The sequence below is a fragment of the Quercus suber genome, unplaced genomic scaffold, assembly GCF_002906115.3.
Source record: "Quercus suber isolate HL8 unplaced genomic scaffold, Cork oak 2.0 scaffold_114, whole genome shotgun sequence".
Taxonomy (NCBI): Eukaryota; Viridiplantae; Streptophyta; class Magnoliopsida; order Fagales; family Fagaceae; genus Quercus; species Quercus suber.
This window is the reverse complement of record NW_027069579.1, coordinates 1,231,560-1,248,924: the sequence shown is the minus strand read 5'-3', so window position 1 is coordinate 1,248,924 and position 17,365 is coordinate 1,231,560. Positions and strand designations below refer to the sequence as shown.

Sequence of the window (17,365 nt, the reverse complement as noted above, 5' to 3'; positions counted from 1 at the left end):
AGTCCTAACAATGTCTTTTACGAAGAAAGTAAATGAGAAAGAAGATAATATGAATTAATCAAGAATGAGCATAAAAATCAAGTTAAAGTTTGGTCCACAGAAGCAAAACCAAAGAGGAGAGAATGCCTCCTCTCAATGTAAATAATCTTCCAGGAAAGATCCTGCCGTGGGGATTAATGGCTTTGAGGGAACCGGACCTGAATGGTCAATGCCTGTTGAGGGTCATTTTTGCAAAATAAGAAGGAGGCCCAACTCAACAACGCAAGCAGCAAGTAGAAATGGCAAGCATAGAATAAAACCATTAAGTCCAAGCGGCAGGAATAATGGGTCACAGGTCCATAAAATAAATAAATGAGCCTTGAGGAAGCAAATGGGCTCAAAAGGCCCGGAAAGAGAGAATAACAAACCCATGGGCAATGTATGATGTGAAAAAAAGTAAGAATGAGCCGCGGCAGACTCAAAGTAATGTAAGTAAAGTGAGTAGAGGATTGTTGGCAGGCCCACAAACTCCAAGGATGAGTATGAAGTAATTGGGCCGGAGAATCCTAATGAAGTAAGTAAAAGCCCATGGGAACACAAAACTAGGAAAAGGGCCGAGAAAGCCCAAAGCAAGTAAATGGGCCAAGGAAGTGCAAAACAAGTAAATGGGCCGAGAATGCCTAAGGGGACACATGAGCCCCTAAGAAAGAAAAACCCATGGTCATGCAAGGCCATTTGGGGAAGAGAGTAAAACATCAAGTCTAAAAGAGGACCAGCAGGACCAAGTCATTACGGCAGGAATGACAAAATAATATGGTAGAACATGAGGGGAACCAAGAAATGGGCTAAAAGAAATGTAAAACCCAGTATCAAATAAAATCCAGCCCCAAAAGGGAACAGTTAACTATACAACGGCCCACATAAAAGAACAAAGATCGCGGCAAACGCATGAGCAACAGGCAGATTTTGAACATACATGACAGGAAAACACGCACAAGGCCCAGGCACCACCAGCTAGTGCCCAGCCAATATGGGATGTGGTGGGGCTATGGGTCAGAGGTAATAGGTAAGGGGGGTGTGGCTTGGTGGTGGGGAGAGGGAAAAAGACCTACTCCGCGGCTCCTGCCCAGGTCCTTTTGGGAGGTACGTCCTCTGGGGTGACAGACCATCCAAAAGAGGTAAGGTTGAGGGGGGGAACCGTTAGGTGCATGCCATGAGGGAAGGAGAGAGAAAAGCATTTACACCGTGGCAGGAAAGAATGCCACGGCAGACTAACAAAACAAAACAAACCTGCCTCCATATAGCGAGGGTAAGTATACAGAAGAACTCCTTGGTGGTCGGCAAGTACGCCTAGACCAGACAAAGACGGTTAAGGGGTAAGGTGGTAAAATCCAGTCACAGCAGGCCCTATAAAAGGACCCTCGCCATGCCCTGTAAGAGGGATTGAAAAACAGAGTATTACGAAGAAAGAGAAAAACAAAAGAAAAGGAAAGGAAAGAAAAAAAAGATAAGAAGGAAAACAGTAAACAAAGGAAGATAATACAATGGGCATGCACCAATAGGTCAATTTCCTTCTCTCCCCCTCGAAATCCTACTCTCTTTGAGATAAGTAAAAAAAATAGATTCCTTTGGGCACTAACCATTTAGGTCTGATTCCCTCAAAATCATTAATCCCCATGATAGGATCTTTTTTTCCTGAGGGATTAGTTGCATTGAGAAAAGGCGCTCTTCCTCCTTGGTCTTTGCCCTTACGGACTCAAACTTGACTTGACATTTATTTTCGATTAACTCATATCATCACTTAATCATCTATCTCTTTTGTAAAGCTATTGTTATAACTATCGTTACCATTACTGTGATTGGTATAAAAATAGAGATTACTTGGTTATTTTTCATTAAGAAAAGGTCGTTATATTTTTTGTTCTTCTGTTATTGTTTTATCTGTCTGCCGTAAATCATTTGAAACAACTCTGCCTGCCGTAAGTACACTCTTGGCAGACGAGGCCTAATTTGCGCACAAGCTGGCTCAAAGTGAGTTATAATTGAGCCTGTCTCAACTCTCCTACTTAGGATACTCGGGCCCATCACCACAGGAGACAGCCCAGCCCAACCCATAACATAAAAAAAGCCCTTACAATGCCTAAAAAAAAAAGAATCCTCCTTATGCTTTGTAAGAGAGCAGGATTTAAAGGGAGAGAGAAGGAAATTAACCTATTGGTGCATGCCCACCATATTATCTTTCTTTTGTTTTCTATTTTCTCTCTTATCTTTTTTCTTTCCCTTGTTTTCCTTTTGTTTTTCTTTTTACTTCGTAATACTCTCTATTTTTCGATCCCCCTCTACAGGGCACAGCAAAGGTCTTCTTATAGGGCCTGCCGTGATCGGATTTTACCACTTTACCCCTTAACCGCTTTTGTCTGGTCTAGGCGTACTTGCCGACTACCAAAGAGTTCGTCTGTGTACCACTTACCATAGCCAGACAAAGGCAGGTTTGTGTTGTTTGTTAGTCTGCTGTGGCACCCTTTCCTGCCACGATGTAAATGCTTTCTCTCTCTTCCCTCATGGCATGCACCTAACAATTCTCCCCTCAACTTTGCCTTTTTTGGGTGGTCTGTCATCCCAGCAAGACGTACCTCCCAAAAGGGTTTAGGTAGGAATCGCAGAATAGGTTTTTTCCCCTTTTCCCACCACCAAACCATACCCCCCCTTACCTCTTACTTCTGACCTATGACCTCACCACATCCAATATTGGCTGGGTACAGGCTGGTGGTGCTTGGGCCTTACACGTGCTTCCCTTTCATGTATGTCCAAAATCTACCTGCTGCTAATGCTTTTGTCACAGTCTGAAACTTTGTTTGCACAATCTGCCGCACCTCTTCGTTTTTTTATGTGGGCCGTTTTATAATTCACTGTTCCCTTTAGGGGCTGGGCTTCATTTGATACTGGGTTTTACATTTCTCTTAGCCCATTTCTCGATTACCATCATGTCTTCCCATACTATTCTATCATTCCTGCTGTAATGACTTGGTCTTGCTGGTCCTCTTTTAGACCTGCCATTTATTCTCTTCCCTAAATGGCTTTGCATAGCCATGGGCTTTCTTACTTAGGGGCTCCTACGTCCCCTTGGGCATCCTCGGCCCGTTTATTTGTATTGGGCTTCCTTAGCCATTTTCCTAACTTTGTGTTCCCATGGGTTTTTACTTACTTCATTGGGCTTCCCCGGCCCAATTACTTCATACTCATCCTTGGGGTTTGTGGGCCTGCCAACCATCCCCTACTCTCTTTGCTTACATTACTTTGAACCTGCCGCGGCCCATTATTATGTTTTCACATCATACATTGCTCATGGATTTGTCATTCTCTCTTTCCGGGCTTTTTGAACCTATTTGCTTCTTCAAGATCCATTTATTTATTTTATGGACTTGTGATCCATTGTTCCTGCCACTTGGGCTTAATGATTTTATTCTATACTTGCCACTTCTATTTCCTGCCTGCGTTACTAGGTTGGGCCTCCCTCCTTCTATTTGTGTTTTACAAAAATGACTCTCAACAAAGACAAAACAAAATATCATAATTTAATTTGCATCATGCAAAGCATGGTTGTCAAAATCTCGATCTGAATTTTACAATCCTACGATTTTATGATTCTACCTAATTCTACCTTCTTAAAATGATTTAGATCTTTCAAAGATCTTTGCGATTATTCAGGATCAGTAGATCGTACGATTCTGAAGATCCCAAACGACCTTGATTTCTTGTAATCTTCTTTAACTTGACAAAAGACTCAGTTGAACACAAATGAAAAATAAAATCCCAGTAGACCAAGTTTTTTCATTCTAATGTAGAGAGAGTGTTAGTTAGACCCAAATAAAAAATATCCCAAAAAAGTGTCATATTTTGAAGTTTTCGGTTTCTTTAAATGTTGCTTACAAATGAATGTAGTAATATATGGTAATTATATCAATGAATGTATAATTTATGTGATTATTTAACATACTAATATGTAATTTTTGTTTTTTTTCTCAAATAATGTAGGATCTTACGACTCACGATTCGATCTTACAATTTACAATCTCACTTACCTTCCACGATCCTACATAAGATCATGATTTTAACAACCTTATTGCAAAGGGTGGCTTGGTCCATTTTACTGTTATTGGGCCAATATTTTTAAAGACTTTTTCACTAAGAAATGGGTGTAGAAAATTCAAATTTATTTTTTTCATATAAAAAAATTGGACAGTATCATTTTTAAAACATGCTTCTTTTAAAATTAAATAAATAAATAAAATTGATAGTTAAAAAGAGAGAGAAATTGAATTTTGGACATCTTTTTCAAAAAATTCCAGGAAGACTCAAGTAGATGAACGACTTTTGACATATGCTCTCGCAACGCAAAATAATTCATTCGCTCATTGAAAATAGAGCTTAACCGTGACGCACAAGTTGGTGCTGGTTCGGTATTTTAGCTGTACAGACTAGAGAGCCTTGTGAATGTAGAGGTTATAAATTAAACTCGTTCCTTCTACCCTTGGCCAACATGTGAGTGGCGGCTAGTTGGCTTGGCTGCTTATGACAAACTAGTTGGAGTGGCTCCTAAGCTCGTAGACAAACCCAAATTGCCCAACTTGCTTGAGACAAAAAGATTCTAAAATATATAAATAATCACAAAGTTGTTTTCTTTTTCTTTCGGGACTAAAAATTTGATGTTGACCAGTAAAGAAAATCATCATATGTGTCGATATGAAGATAAATTCTGCCGACAGTTGTAGCACACGGTTCTCAATTGATAAACATTATTAGAATAGTTTGCAAGAAACAACAACAGTACAACCACCACAACAACATGTAACATGTAACAACAAAGATGATAACATAACAACCATAACCAAATGGTCGCTCAACAATTCTGGTTGAGCAAAAAACAAAAGAAACTTTTAATCAAGAGTGGATTGCCGATCAGATTTTCTTCTTTCTAAGTTTTTGTCGTTTTGTTTAAAATCATTCCACACTCCAAATAGGAATGTGGCTGATACCTTTCCCTCAATTGTAATGTAATGTAATGCCCCTCTCCACTCCTCTAGTAATTATCATTTGTCACAGCTTTCATCTTCATAGAAAGCTAACATATCAAAATGTATGTCCTTCCATCCACACACACACGGCTTCAGCATTATTGTTTCGTGTCCGAGAAGCCGCTTAAAACTACCCAATTTAAGCATTCCCGTAGTCTTCGAATCAAAGCTAAAACCAATGTGTCTGGTGAGTTAGCGTTGGACTACCAAGTGTTCGATGAAATTCCTGTTTCAGACACATTTGCTTGGAACAATCTTATCCAAACCCACCTCACCAATGGAGATTTTGACCTTGTCCTTTCGACTTACCTACAAATGCTACTCCGGTGTGTTCGTCCTGATAGGCACACTCTCCCTCGCGTTTTAGCTGCTTCTTGTCGTTGTGGTGATATTTTTGTTGGCAAACAACTTCATTGCCATGCTCTCAAGCTTGGCTTCTCTTTAGACCACTATGTACTCACTGCTTTGATCGAAATGTATGGCCGTCTTGATGGCGTTAATACAGCAAGGTGGCTTTTCGACAAGTCCCCTAGTAGGAATTCTGTTTCTTGGACTCTGCTAGCCAGGTTGTATATCATGGAAAATAAACCCAGTTTGGCTATTGGTATGTTTAATCAAATGGTTGACTTAGGAGTTGAGATAGATTCAGTGGCGTTGGCAACTGCAGTTGGTGCCTGTGGCATGTTAAAATCCCTGCAACAAGGGAGGAAGCTCCATGAGATCACTAAGAAATGTGGGATAGAGTTTGATGCGTTGGTCAGCAATTCTCTCTTGAAAATGTATACAGATTGTGGTAGTATTGAAGATGCTCGGGCAATTTATGATCAAATGCTATTGAAAGATGTCATTGCAGGAACAACAATTATTAATGGTTATGTGAGGAAAGGAGGATTCAATGAGGCTCTTAAATTGTTCCGGCAGATGAATATGGATGGATTAAAATCTGATTCACTAACATTCTCTAGTGTTCTCCCAGCTTGTGCAAGAATGGCTGCACACAAGCATGGCAAAGAAATTCATGGCTTTCTGCTTAGAAACAGTATTGACTTGAATCTCATGGTCCAGAATGCTGTCATGGACATGTATGTGAAGTCGGGATTTATCGATTACGCTTCAAGGATTTTTGTAAGGATGAAGGATAAAGACCTTATTTCATGGACTGTGATGATATTGGGCTATAGCTTACATGGACAAGGAGCGTGTGGAGTTGATTTGTTCTGCACAATGGAGAGAAAGTCGACCATACAAATAGATCAAGTCACATATGCTGCTGTCCTTCATGCTTGTAGCACTGCACGCATGGTTGAACGAGGAAAGTTTTACTTCAACTGCATTAAGGTACCAAATGTCTCAAACTGTTCTTTAATGGTTGCTCTTCTAGCTCGTGCTGGACTCTTTGAGGAGGCAAGGATCTTTATTGAGGAACAAAAAATTGAAAGGCACGTTGAGGTACTTAGAGCACTGCTAGATGGCTGCAGAAATCACCAACAATTAGCATTAGGCAAGCAAGTCATTGAACAGCTCTGTGAATTGGAACCTCTTAATGCTGAGAACTATGTGTTACTGTCTAACTGGTATGCTAATAGCGCAAGATGGGACAGGGTCGATAAATTGAGACAAACTATAAGTGACATGGGTTTGAAGTCTAAGAAAGCGTATAGTTGGATAGAGTTCCGAAATAAAGTTCACGCATTTGCGACGGGGGATGTATCCCACCCAAGATCACAGAAAATATATTGGGAATTAGAGTGTTTGATAAAGAAAATGGAAGATGAAAAACATCAGCCTAATCCAGATTTTAGTCTCCATGATGTAGAGGAAGAACGAGAGTGCATTCAAATTGGGCATAGTGAAATGTTGGCCATTTCTTTTGGGCTCATCAGCACACAACCTGGTGCAACAATTCGTGTAACTAAAAACCTCCGTGTGTGTCGCAGTTGCCATGATTGTGCGAAGTTTATATCAAAGATTGCAGGACGAGAAATCATACTTAAGGACATAAATTGTTTCCATCATTTTAAAGATGGATATTGTTCATGTGATGATTTTTGGTGATATTTTACCCTGATGATCTTTATTCTCCAGTTATTTGGGTCATGGAATTTGCATTTGATATAAGAATTTATATATTATTTGATGTTAAAGCAAAGCCGAAAGGAGAGAAGATTTATAAGGTTAAGTGAGATGCCTTCACTAGGGTCAGAAGGGCAAAATCTCAAATTATCGACCCTTGACATTTTTCAGAATTTGAAACTGATTCTTAAAAAAATGTGAAATACAGCAGGTATATTATTCAACTGTAATAGGTCCTTTATTTATTTCTTTATTTTTTTTAAATATATAATATTCCAATAAAGTTTGGAAGTTCTACAAAATATCTCCCAATTCTTTTTGTAGGTGCAATTGCAACTATAGAGCATTTCAACTCTCTTGATTATTATAAATAGTGCTCTGGGTACAATTGTTCCTAGATAAAACATGGCTCAGCCCCTCAACAGGGCATTACCCTCCATGCTAGAGAGCTATGGCCTAACAGATACCTCTGGAAAAACTTGTTCCTTCCCCCACCTCCACCAGATTGATTCACTAATCCACATTAACGCCCTGGAACGGCAGTGGCACTTATCGCCCAAGATGTCTGCCAATACAGGCCCATTTCTCCAACAGAATTTACAGCTGAAACATTTGCTTATTGTATTGATGATGTGTAGTATAAAAAAAAAAAAAAACTCCCTCCAGTTAATTTCATCAACAAACAAAAGCAAACGGTTCTGCTACAGTTTTTCATAGAAAAATTCATATATTCTCTCATAAACTCCTTTTACAGAGTCCCATAACAGAACCTTTCCAAAAGCAAATGCCTCTAGTTACAACTTATTTTAGCAGGTTTTTGAAGAAACTGTTTGACAAAACCGTAACCAGAAAAGTACGGTTTTAAAAACACCCAGACCAACTGACACTCCATAAAATCTTGACCGCAACAGATGGACATAGAATAAAAAGGAACAAGGAGTACCACCCTCAATGCATGCACAGACCAAAGGTAATCAACAAAGTGACAATCAAAGCATGGCTGGTTTGGAACATGATCAGGATCCTAGTAGCTCAATACAAGCAGCCACGTGGTTAAAAATTACCTTCCTGTCAAATGATAGGGGGTTTTATGAAACAACATGATAACTACTACCGAAAAAAGAAGCAAGCACCATATTACGCAACATAAACAACAATCAATATTCTACCAAAAAACACCAATCAATACTAACAGAGTTTAGCTAGCTATACCAATTTAAGTACTCTAAAATAGAACAAGAAAAGAAAATTCAGGAAACATCACTTAAGGAGAATCCAGCTAGACAGTCCCTATCTCCTCAAAATTGTAGAGGTCACAACCAAAGACAATTCATAGGTTCCTAGTTCAGTTTTCCCTTCTAGTAGACCTCCTTCGAGGAGGAGCAGCAGCAGCATCCTCCTCCTTCTCATCCTCATCTTCATTCTCCACACTGGTTCCTTGATTGTCAGAAGGCTCTGCAGGGGGAACCCTATTTGTTTCAGTATTGACCTGCATGTTTCAGGAAGAAAGAATATTAATACCAAGTATAATGATGTAGTCTCTAACCATTAATTAGAATAATTCTCATAGAAATGCAATGATGATGTGATATGTAAAAACATACAGCAGCCTTTTTGCCACCAAAAAGGAGTCTGAAGAAAACTGTCAAAATAATAAGCACGACTGAAACAATAACACCAATGGTTATATCGGGTTGTTGCTCTCCCTTTTCAATGAGATCCTGCAAGAAAAAGATGTAATCCCAGTTATAGAACCTCCCCAAGCTAATTAAAGAAAAGGATTGGACAGATCTGTATAAATGATGACAAGTTCTTCAACTTACAATGATCTTTGGTTTGTATGCTTCCAATAAGGGAATGTCCACTATCTTGTAAAGAAGGTCAAAAACCTTCTTCTGCAAGTATTGATCCAAGAAATTTGTTAGGCAAGGAAAAACAAGAATCCTTAGAATGCAAAGAAAACCAAAATATAAAAGGAGAAGAGACTACCTTGAAGCCAGAGAGACCATCAGATTGACCAGCTGCTGCTTCTTCAGCCTTTTGTTTCTCTTTCTCAGCTTCGAACTTTGGCTTCCATGTTGTTAGCCTGTATGATTCTGCAACCTTCTCATCACCAGCAATGAGAATATTGTCAAACAATATGCCATCCTGCATTGTCCATATCTCAATGCCAATGGCAGCAATGGGCTCAAAATCAGGTTTCTCAAGCTCAAAGTAATCAGGGTTTGGGATTTCTTGAGGTTTCCATATGCCCTTATAATTTGGGTTATCAATTAGAGGAGCATGCCACTTTCCTTTATAAGCAGGGTTCCTCTTTGTTGGCCTCTTCCACTCACCACAGCCAGGTGCAGCCTCACACTTTGGGTTATCAATTTTTGGTGGCTCCCATTCACCATCTTCCTCATCATCCCAGTCTTCTGGTTTTGAAGCATCGGGATCATCAATCTCCTCAGGCTCATCATCCAACCATCCTTCAGGTTTCACAGCTTCCTCATCCTCAATTTCCATGGGTGCATCCTCATCCCAATCATCTGGCTTCACAGCATCTGGATCTGGAATCTTATCCCGCTCATCCCAGTCCTCTGGCTTCTTATCATTGGGGTCAGGAATTGTCTTGGCCGGAACTAGAGGTGGCTCAAAATCTTCAGCAGAGAGGAAATTCGCCTTCTTCTTCTCCTCCCCATCTATTAGAATACTAACTTCATTATCAGGTCTTAGTATTGCAGTATAGACATGGGAGAGTTTGTCGGAGGGCACAGAAGGAGGGTACTTGAGATGGTGCTCAACATACTCCCCACTGTTGGGGTTCTTGTGCTTAAGGATGAAGTGCACCTTGTTTGTGGAGCCACATTTGTCAGGTCCAAACATTATAGAGTATGGAGAATCATTATCAAACTCCTTTGCTAGCCATCCAGCCTCTTGGGGTCGAAGGTACTTCAAGTATGCCCCACCACATTCTAGACCATCCTGGAGCCGAACCTCAAACTGCAGGACAACTGTTCCATCCTTGAGGTTCACAACATGGTCAAGCTCTTTTACTATTGCATACTTCCTTGCCTTCTCGCTAACCAAAAGGCCATAATCATCATGTCCCTCACTTTTTGAATGCTTCCAGACACCTAAATCCAAAATTCATATTAGTATAAAATCATAATCTGCAAACAAGTAGGGAAATCACATAGGAGCAGACAAACCATTGTAAAATGTGACTGAGTCAATTAGAAAGATTTGGAAATTATTGGAATGCTTTATTATTTTTTATTTTCTTAAGATTACTACTATGAAGACCTGTGATATGACTGTTGCATCACCATCAACATTAACAGTTAAAACCACAACACAACTTATAATAGAACTGCATCCATTCCAACAATGGCAACCATAATTTACAAAACAAGACACATCAACAAACCAGGTGGTGAAGCCACTAAGGGGCCATGGTCTCGCCCCTCCAAAAGTGCAATCTTATTATTTATTATTTATTTACTTTATATGTATATACATAAAACCATTTATAGATAGCACACTCCAAATTCCAAAATTTTATACATGTAGACATGTAAAGACATTTTCAGTATTTCGAACTTACCACCCCAGAATTATCTCTTTGCAACTTTTTTTATAATGGTCCATATCCCACAATTTTGTCCAAATTTAACCTTCCAGCAAATAAAAATAAAAGAATAATAAAGTGGCATGGTTCTCTCATGAGTCATGACTCAAAGAAATAGAAAAATAAAATCCACCTGTTTTCTTTTACGCTATGTTAGGATACTCAAATGTTTTTTTTTTTTTAATTGTGACTAGTTGCAGAGTCCTTCTAGATATGTTTCATAATCCGATAGTTACAACGGAAGGGGGATTTGAATCTTGGATGTCTATTTTGGAAACACTAAGAGGTGTCAACCAATTGAGCTACAAGACCCTTGGCAACTGGACATTTTTCATTCCACCATGTACTCCTCTCCAATATTAAGTAGTGGTAAGAAAATGTAAGTTCTTTCCCAATTGCTTTCTTTCTTTTCCTTATATTTTTAATTGATTTCCTTTTGCTTAATTTAAAAAATATATATAATTCTTTATTCTCATCCATATTTGATTTCATTCAAAATAATGTTATTGCTAATTTATTTTCACATATTAATAAGTTCAAATGATTTGACATAGGATTCATATAGACATTTTCACAAGCACCAAATAGGCTCCTTGCAAGGTCCCCAACATTGATACATTGGACTGAATTTCCACCCTCCCTATTGAAAGACATCACGATCAGATCATATCACAAACCACGATCGCCATTAATCGTAGAAACCAGAAATTATGGGCACTCTTCCAACCACACAAATAAAACCAAAGCCCAATACACACACACACACAAGAAAAGGAGGGGAAAAAAAGGCGTGAGAGAGAAAGAGAGTAGAGTAAACTGTTTGGTTTTCATTCTTAGAATACCCACCAATCAAGATAAGAAACCCAAAGTAAGAGAAATTTCAATCAAAATCAAAACCCAATACAAAAATAAATGGAAAAGCAAATAAAAAATGACAAGGAAAGGAATTATGGTGCAGGACTTGATGTACCTGAGCTGAGAGGGGGTGAATGAGAGACTAAGGGAACCGGTGAACTTTGCTTACAACACAGTGAGATTAGTTAAAAATTGAGACCACAGATTCCTTCTTCAAGGCCATTGAAGCAAGAGCAAGAGAAATTTTGAAATTGAGACTAAAAATGACTTGGGATTTAGCCATTTAGGTTATCTGATAAAGGGGGCAGGAGGGATTTTATTTGACTAGGTTTCTTTCTCTCAAGAAAGCCACAATGATCATTCCAGCCCGGAATGCAAATTTCGTCTGGAATTCCAGAATTTGGTTAGAATGATTGTAACATACTGAAATTCTAAACAATATTTGATTATTTTGGTTCTCTAAAAGAGCACAAACTATAATTTTATTTTAATTAGAAACATTTATTTTTTTGTATTTTTATTTCCTTTTTAAAAGCCATTTGGACTCGCTTCTAGCAAGTAAAACCTAATGGAAATTGACCCCACCCGCCAGAACCCATTACCAGGTAATCTAGGGACATTCGCCCCTAAGCAGTTTATGCTCATGGCCAGAAGCTTTTTATAAATACTACTACATAAACATAATATATAATAAATAGTAGGTAATAAAAAGCTTCCAAATCTAGGTTGACCAAAACGGTTAAACCGAACAGAGGGAATTCAAAGATAAGAACACAAAACGAAAAGCAATTTAAAAAAAAAAAAAAACCCAAATCATGCAACGAGTAACCATTTAAGCTCTACAAATATCAGCTACTATTTATTCGTTTATATATAGAAAATAGAAAGAGGAAGAATAGATCTTATAAAATAGAAAATACCTTGGTACTCATCCTTCTGAGACACAATCCACCGCCCATCGAATGGTTCCTCAAATGACTCGTAATAGATCTAATTCATATACCAAATATACAACATTATATTATATATAATAATAATAATAACATGTAATTCCAAGATTCATATTTAAAGAAAAACAAAGGCTCAAAGTTCAGAGTGGAGAAAAATGTTACCGCATCAGAATCAGAAGCAGAAGCACAGATCTGAAAGGCGAAGAAGAAAGCAATAAGCAAAACTGCTATCAGCAGCTTACGCCTCCCTTCCATGACGAAACCCTAGCCCAAAAATATCAAACACAAAAATCAACCACAAGTATTTTATATTATATAAGTCTAACACAAGAAAATTCAGAGGGTGAGAAGTGAGAAATGCATAGATAGAGAGTTGGTAGGAAGTGAAATACGATACTCACTTTGCGTTTTCCAGGTGCAGGTGGGTATCGCGAATAGCGAATCGTGACTCGTGCTCGTGAGGGGACTTTGACTAATGACCGTCTATGTCTTTGTGTTACGTTCTTGTTCGTGCAATTTACTTCATTTTTAAGGTTTGTGAGTCCGAGGTCATTTTAGACTTTTGACTCCTTTTTTTTTTTTTTTTTTTAAAAAAAAAAAAAAAAAAAACAATCTTCTCGTTAAAACAATATGGAAAGTTTCTTCGTTGTTGACATTTTTTTTTTTTTTTTTTATCTCCCATGGATAAAGTTTCTAGAATTATAGGTGTCACTCCATGTAGAGATTGAATAAAAATTACATGTTAAATTTTATCAATAAATAAATAAATTATATGTAAATTGAAAAAAAAAAATCACTATCATCATTAATTTGCTTAATAACATTTATAAAATAAAAATATCTTAAATTAGTAATAGTACACGACAGAAGTACATAACGTAGTGCCGAACATTTTTTTGAAAGTTGAAAGAATAATATATTATGGTAAATGATCAAAGATTCATAAGTATTTAAAAATTAATAATAAATTTTTGAGTAAAATATTATTTTGGTTGCTAAATTTAAAAAAGAAAAATTCATTTTTTGTCTCTAAACTTTAACAAATTCTTTTTTCATTTCTAAACTATAAAAAAGTTTGATTTCATCTCCAAACTATTGAAAATGTTTTACTTTCGTTCTTAAACTTTAAAAAAATTTCTTTTTTCATCTCTAAATTATTGAAAAAGCTTTTTTTTTTTTCCTCCCTATTTTTGTTTTTAAACTATTGAAAAAATTTGTTTACAAAGTTTAAAGATGAAAAAAGAACTTTTCAAAGTTTAGGGATGAAAAACAAACTTTTGGTAAAATTTAGGAACCAAAATAGTATTTTATCCTAAATTTTTTTCCAAAAAAAAAAATCTTAATTTTTAAAAAAGTTAGTAATAAAATTTTTGTCGAAGTTCACCTAAAGCAAACTATCACAAAAACTGGCGAAACACATACATAACTGTGGGGCCAGAAAATCGGGTAGCCTTGGCCCACTCCAAGCCAAGCCCAAATGGCCCACGCCGAGGATGCATGATGGGTCCGAGGATGACCTTGTCCTCGGGCGTCCGAGACCTCGGAAAACACGAGGACCACCCTACCAAAGGACTCTTGGAATATCCGAGGAGGAGAAGGTCCAGTGCCACATTAAAGAGGATGAACACCGGGAGAGACCGAACCCAGGAAAAGGAAAAAAAAAAAAAAAAACCAAACCCAGAACCAACGTGAAACGAAAAGAAAAGAAAAAAAGAAAAGAAAGGAGAATGGAAAAGAAACCCAGAAAGTGAGAAAAAGAAGCAAAAGAAGAAGAAAGCAAGTCTGTCCGTGAAAGACAAAAAGAAAAGATAAAAAAAAGAGAAAAGAAGAAAAAGAGGGAGCAAATTCTGACTGTGGGACCGGTTTGTAATGTTATTTACAATTTTGCCATTGAAAATTGAGAATTGAAAACTGAAAACAGCCAAAAGTTATTTTCAGTTTTCATAACTCATAACTCAAAAAGTAGAGAATTGAGTATTGAAAACAGAGTTATGAAAATAGAGTATTGGTGTAGGCAAACGAGTATTTTGCTATGGGTCCCACCATTTTTGAGAATTGAGTTATGAAAACTGAGAATTGAGTCATGAGAATAGGTCATCCAAACAGCCTCTAAGTTTTGAATCCAGGACTAGTATTCCATGTTGTTTGTCTAGCTTAGAACTTAAAATTAGGTAAAAGGTATTTGTCTTAGTCTAATACCCCCAACTTATTTTTACAGTAGTACAGTCTCATAAAACCTCATTTTATTTAGAAGAAGAAGAAAAAAAAAAAAAAAAACATTTTATACCCCTCCTTAAACTTGGCAAGTGGCAACCAATCTATTTGTCTTAGGTCTTGGTGAACAAATGGAATGTGTGTCGACAAAGTATATGGTCTTGTTAATGAATGTCTTAAGGATACAGGTTAAACATTAATAAATGTTCAATTATGAGTTATAATGCATATTTTTCAAAAAATAAAATACACATGTTAATGATTCATTGACTTACACACACTAATCTATTGTGGTTATGTGTGCTTTTTTAGATATATGTGTACATTTTAACTTTTTTTTTTTGAAAAATGTATAAAAAAAATATTTAATAAAATCTTAAATGCATTTTACCCATTACCTTAAGGCATTTATTAACAAAATCCTAAAATATATAGGTGTTTGTTCATATATAGGTTCAAATATTCTTAAAAAAAAAGGATGAAAATAAAAAAAGCTCACGAGTTTGTGTCAATTTCAAACATAACATACATACTCTCAAATTTATGTCATTAATCCGTGAGATTTTTTATTTTTATTTTAAAAGTGATAAAATTTGCTCTGTCTCACTTTAGTCATTTGTGAATGATAGAAAGAAAGAAAAAAGTTAAATTTAATAAAAAATCATTTTAAAATTATAATTTGAAAAATATTTATTAAAATTAATATTTTAAGTTGTTTTTGGCTAAAAATAAAATGAATAAAACAAAGAATAAAGTTTTAAAAAAAAAATTCCACAAGCAGGCCGCACTAAACTTCCACCAAAAAACAGAAAAAGAAAAAAAAAAAAGAAAGAAAAAGAAACATTTCTTTTAAACTTTTCCGCATTTTTCCACCAACCAAACATAGAACTCCTCTCTCCCCACAGAGACAGAAAAAAGCAAAATTAAATTTCCTTTCACGTTCTCACACTTTCTTACAAGTCAAACATATAAAACTTTTGTTCGTATCTAATGTTTTCAACAGTTAATGGAATTTTTATATAAAAACAAAAATGTTACACCAAAAGTGAAATATATAATGTAATGCAAAGCCAAAATGCAATCTCGACCTTAATTATATTGATTGATCTAAGAAAAAGAAAAAAAGGCTAAAGTTGAATTCCTTAAACCTTCATTAAATTCCACTTAAAGAATCCACCATATCTATGACAAAAAGAAGCCCTACAACAAAAAATATTTATTACAACGAAAAAAATCATTGTAATAACGTATGTGTCATTGAAATAGTTGATGTGAGTTATTGCAATAACATTTGAGGTAATAGATTTGTGCAACAAAAAATTTCATTTCAAAAAACTCTAAATATTTTAATGACAATTTTGCTACAATAATATATATACTATTGCAATAAATATTGTAGGGCCAGAAAATCGGGTAGCGTTGGCCCACTCCAAGCCAGGCCCAAATAGCCCACGCCGAGGATGCATGATGGGTCCGAGGATGACCCTGTCCTTGGGCGTCCGAGACCTCGGAAAAACACGAGGACCACCCTACCAAAGGACTCTTGGAATATCCGAGGAGGAGAGGGCCCAATGCCACGCGTTGGCAACAGAAGTACGGAGAAGGGGCAAGCCTTGGGCGAACTGTCACCTCGACATTGAATACGCTCACCTAACCCTTCTGGTCGCATTAATGGGGATGTAACCCCTTGACAGGGCAACATCGATCAGGGTGAGCCACTTGAGCACGGATATGACCTCTGATGAGACAGACGGTCAGAAGGGAGGCCAATAAATGATCAACAGGAGGAGGAAGAGAGTGATATATAAGAAAGGGGAGCAAAGTGTAAAAGAAAGAAAAAAGAAAGGGAAATGGAAGGGAGGTTTGGAGAGGAAAAACCTCCTCGGCCATGGTCCGAGGAGCATCCCCAAATTGTAAATTGGTCTTAGTATCTTTCAATAAAAGAAAAGTAGTTTATCCTTCATGAAGGCCGGTGAGCGCCTAAACCTTCAACCCACTCTCTACAAATTCATTGTTCTGGGTTCGTTGGGGCCTGGGGGAACCCATATCTTTTGGGCTACAAAAACCGACCCTATAATTGGTGTCGTCTGTGGGAAGGATTAGTGCGCTGACCGGCGCAACAGGCGATCGTTCTAAGTAATCATTCTACGGAAGATTCGACAGAAACGGAAAGAAACTGCACATTACTTTATTAAACAAAAAAGTAACAATGTACAAACAGAGGCTCAGGCAGGCGTGTTTTAAAACTACTCCTACAAGCTAATCCTACAAACGGAGGCCCAGGTGGACCCGTCCTAAAACTAGCTAGAGGGAAGTGTCAACCCGTGCTTTTATTGGCATCAAGAGAATGGGAGAGCTTGACAATAGAATGAGGGAAGGAGGCTAGCTTGCTTCAAGGTCACCAACAACTCCTTTCTCGGTGCGGCGGAGCTTGAACAAAGCGAGGAGCAGATGCAGGGGTACCGGGATGCCCACCCCGTGATGTTCCCTTGATTCTCTCCAATCCTCACGAGCGTTGGCCGTTGGAGACGGCAACACTCGGGCACCAGCCATGACATGAGTTCGCGCGTCTCCTCCGTCGGGGGTGCGCTCCGGGGAGAGACATT

At 37.5% G+C, this 17,365-nt stretch overlaps 2 protein-coding genes across 2 annotated transcripts; one reads left to right on the top strand and one right to left on the bottom strand.

Moving 5' to 3' along the window:
- The first annotated feature begins 4,800 nt into the window (after window positions 1-4,800).
- On the top strand, window positions 4,801-7,351 carry LOC111994618 (pentatricopeptide repeat-containing protein DOT4, chloroplastic). The gene has a single exon (XM_024026506.2). It carries the CDS (start codon window positions 5,115-5,117, stop codon window positions 7,107-7,109), a length of 1,995 nt encoding a protein of 664 aa, XP_023882274.1. The 5' UTR covers window positions 4,801-5,114; the 3' UTR covers window positions 7,110-7,351.
- Window positions 7,352-8,264: 913 nt separating this feature from the next.
- Window positions 8,265-13,076, bottom strand: LOC111994624 (calnexin homolog 1). Its single transcript, XM_024026513.2, has 7 exons — window positions 12,947-13,076; window positions 12,708-12,809; window positions 12,516-12,585; window positions 9,117-10,246; window positions 8,951-9,022; window positions 8,732-8,848; window positions 8,265-8,616 (listed from the first exon to the last, which is right to left on the bottom strand). Exons 2-7 carry the CDS (start codon window positions 12,798-12,800, stop codon window positions 8,473-8,475), a joined length of 1,626 nt encoding a protein of 541 aa, XP_023882281.1. The 5' UTR covers window positions 12,801-12,809; window positions 12,947-13,076; the 3' UTR covers window positions 8,265-8,472.
- Between the last annotated feature and the right edge of the window lie 4,289 nt (window positions 13,077-17,365).

What these genes read in the sequence shown, in the direction of transcription:
- LOC111994624 (XM_024026513.2), bottom strand. Translation starts at nt 12,800, where the DNA reads ATGGAAGGGAGGCGTAAGCTGCTGATAGCAGTTTTGCTTATTGCTTTC. An exon ending in CTGCTTCTGATTCTGATGCG is followed by an intron (nt 12,586 to 12,707) that starts GTAACATTTTTC and finishes TATATGAATTAG; the next exon opens with ATCTATTACGAGTCATTTGA. An exon ending in TTGGTGGCAAAAAGGCTGCT is followed by an intron (nt 8,617 to 8,731) that starts GTATGTTTTTAC and finishes TGAAACATGCAG; the next exon opens with GTCAATACTGAAACAAATAG.
- LOC111994618 (XM_024026506.2), top strand. Translation starts at nt 5,115, where the DNA reads ATGTATGTCCTTCCATCCACACACACACGGCTTCAGCATTATTGTTTC.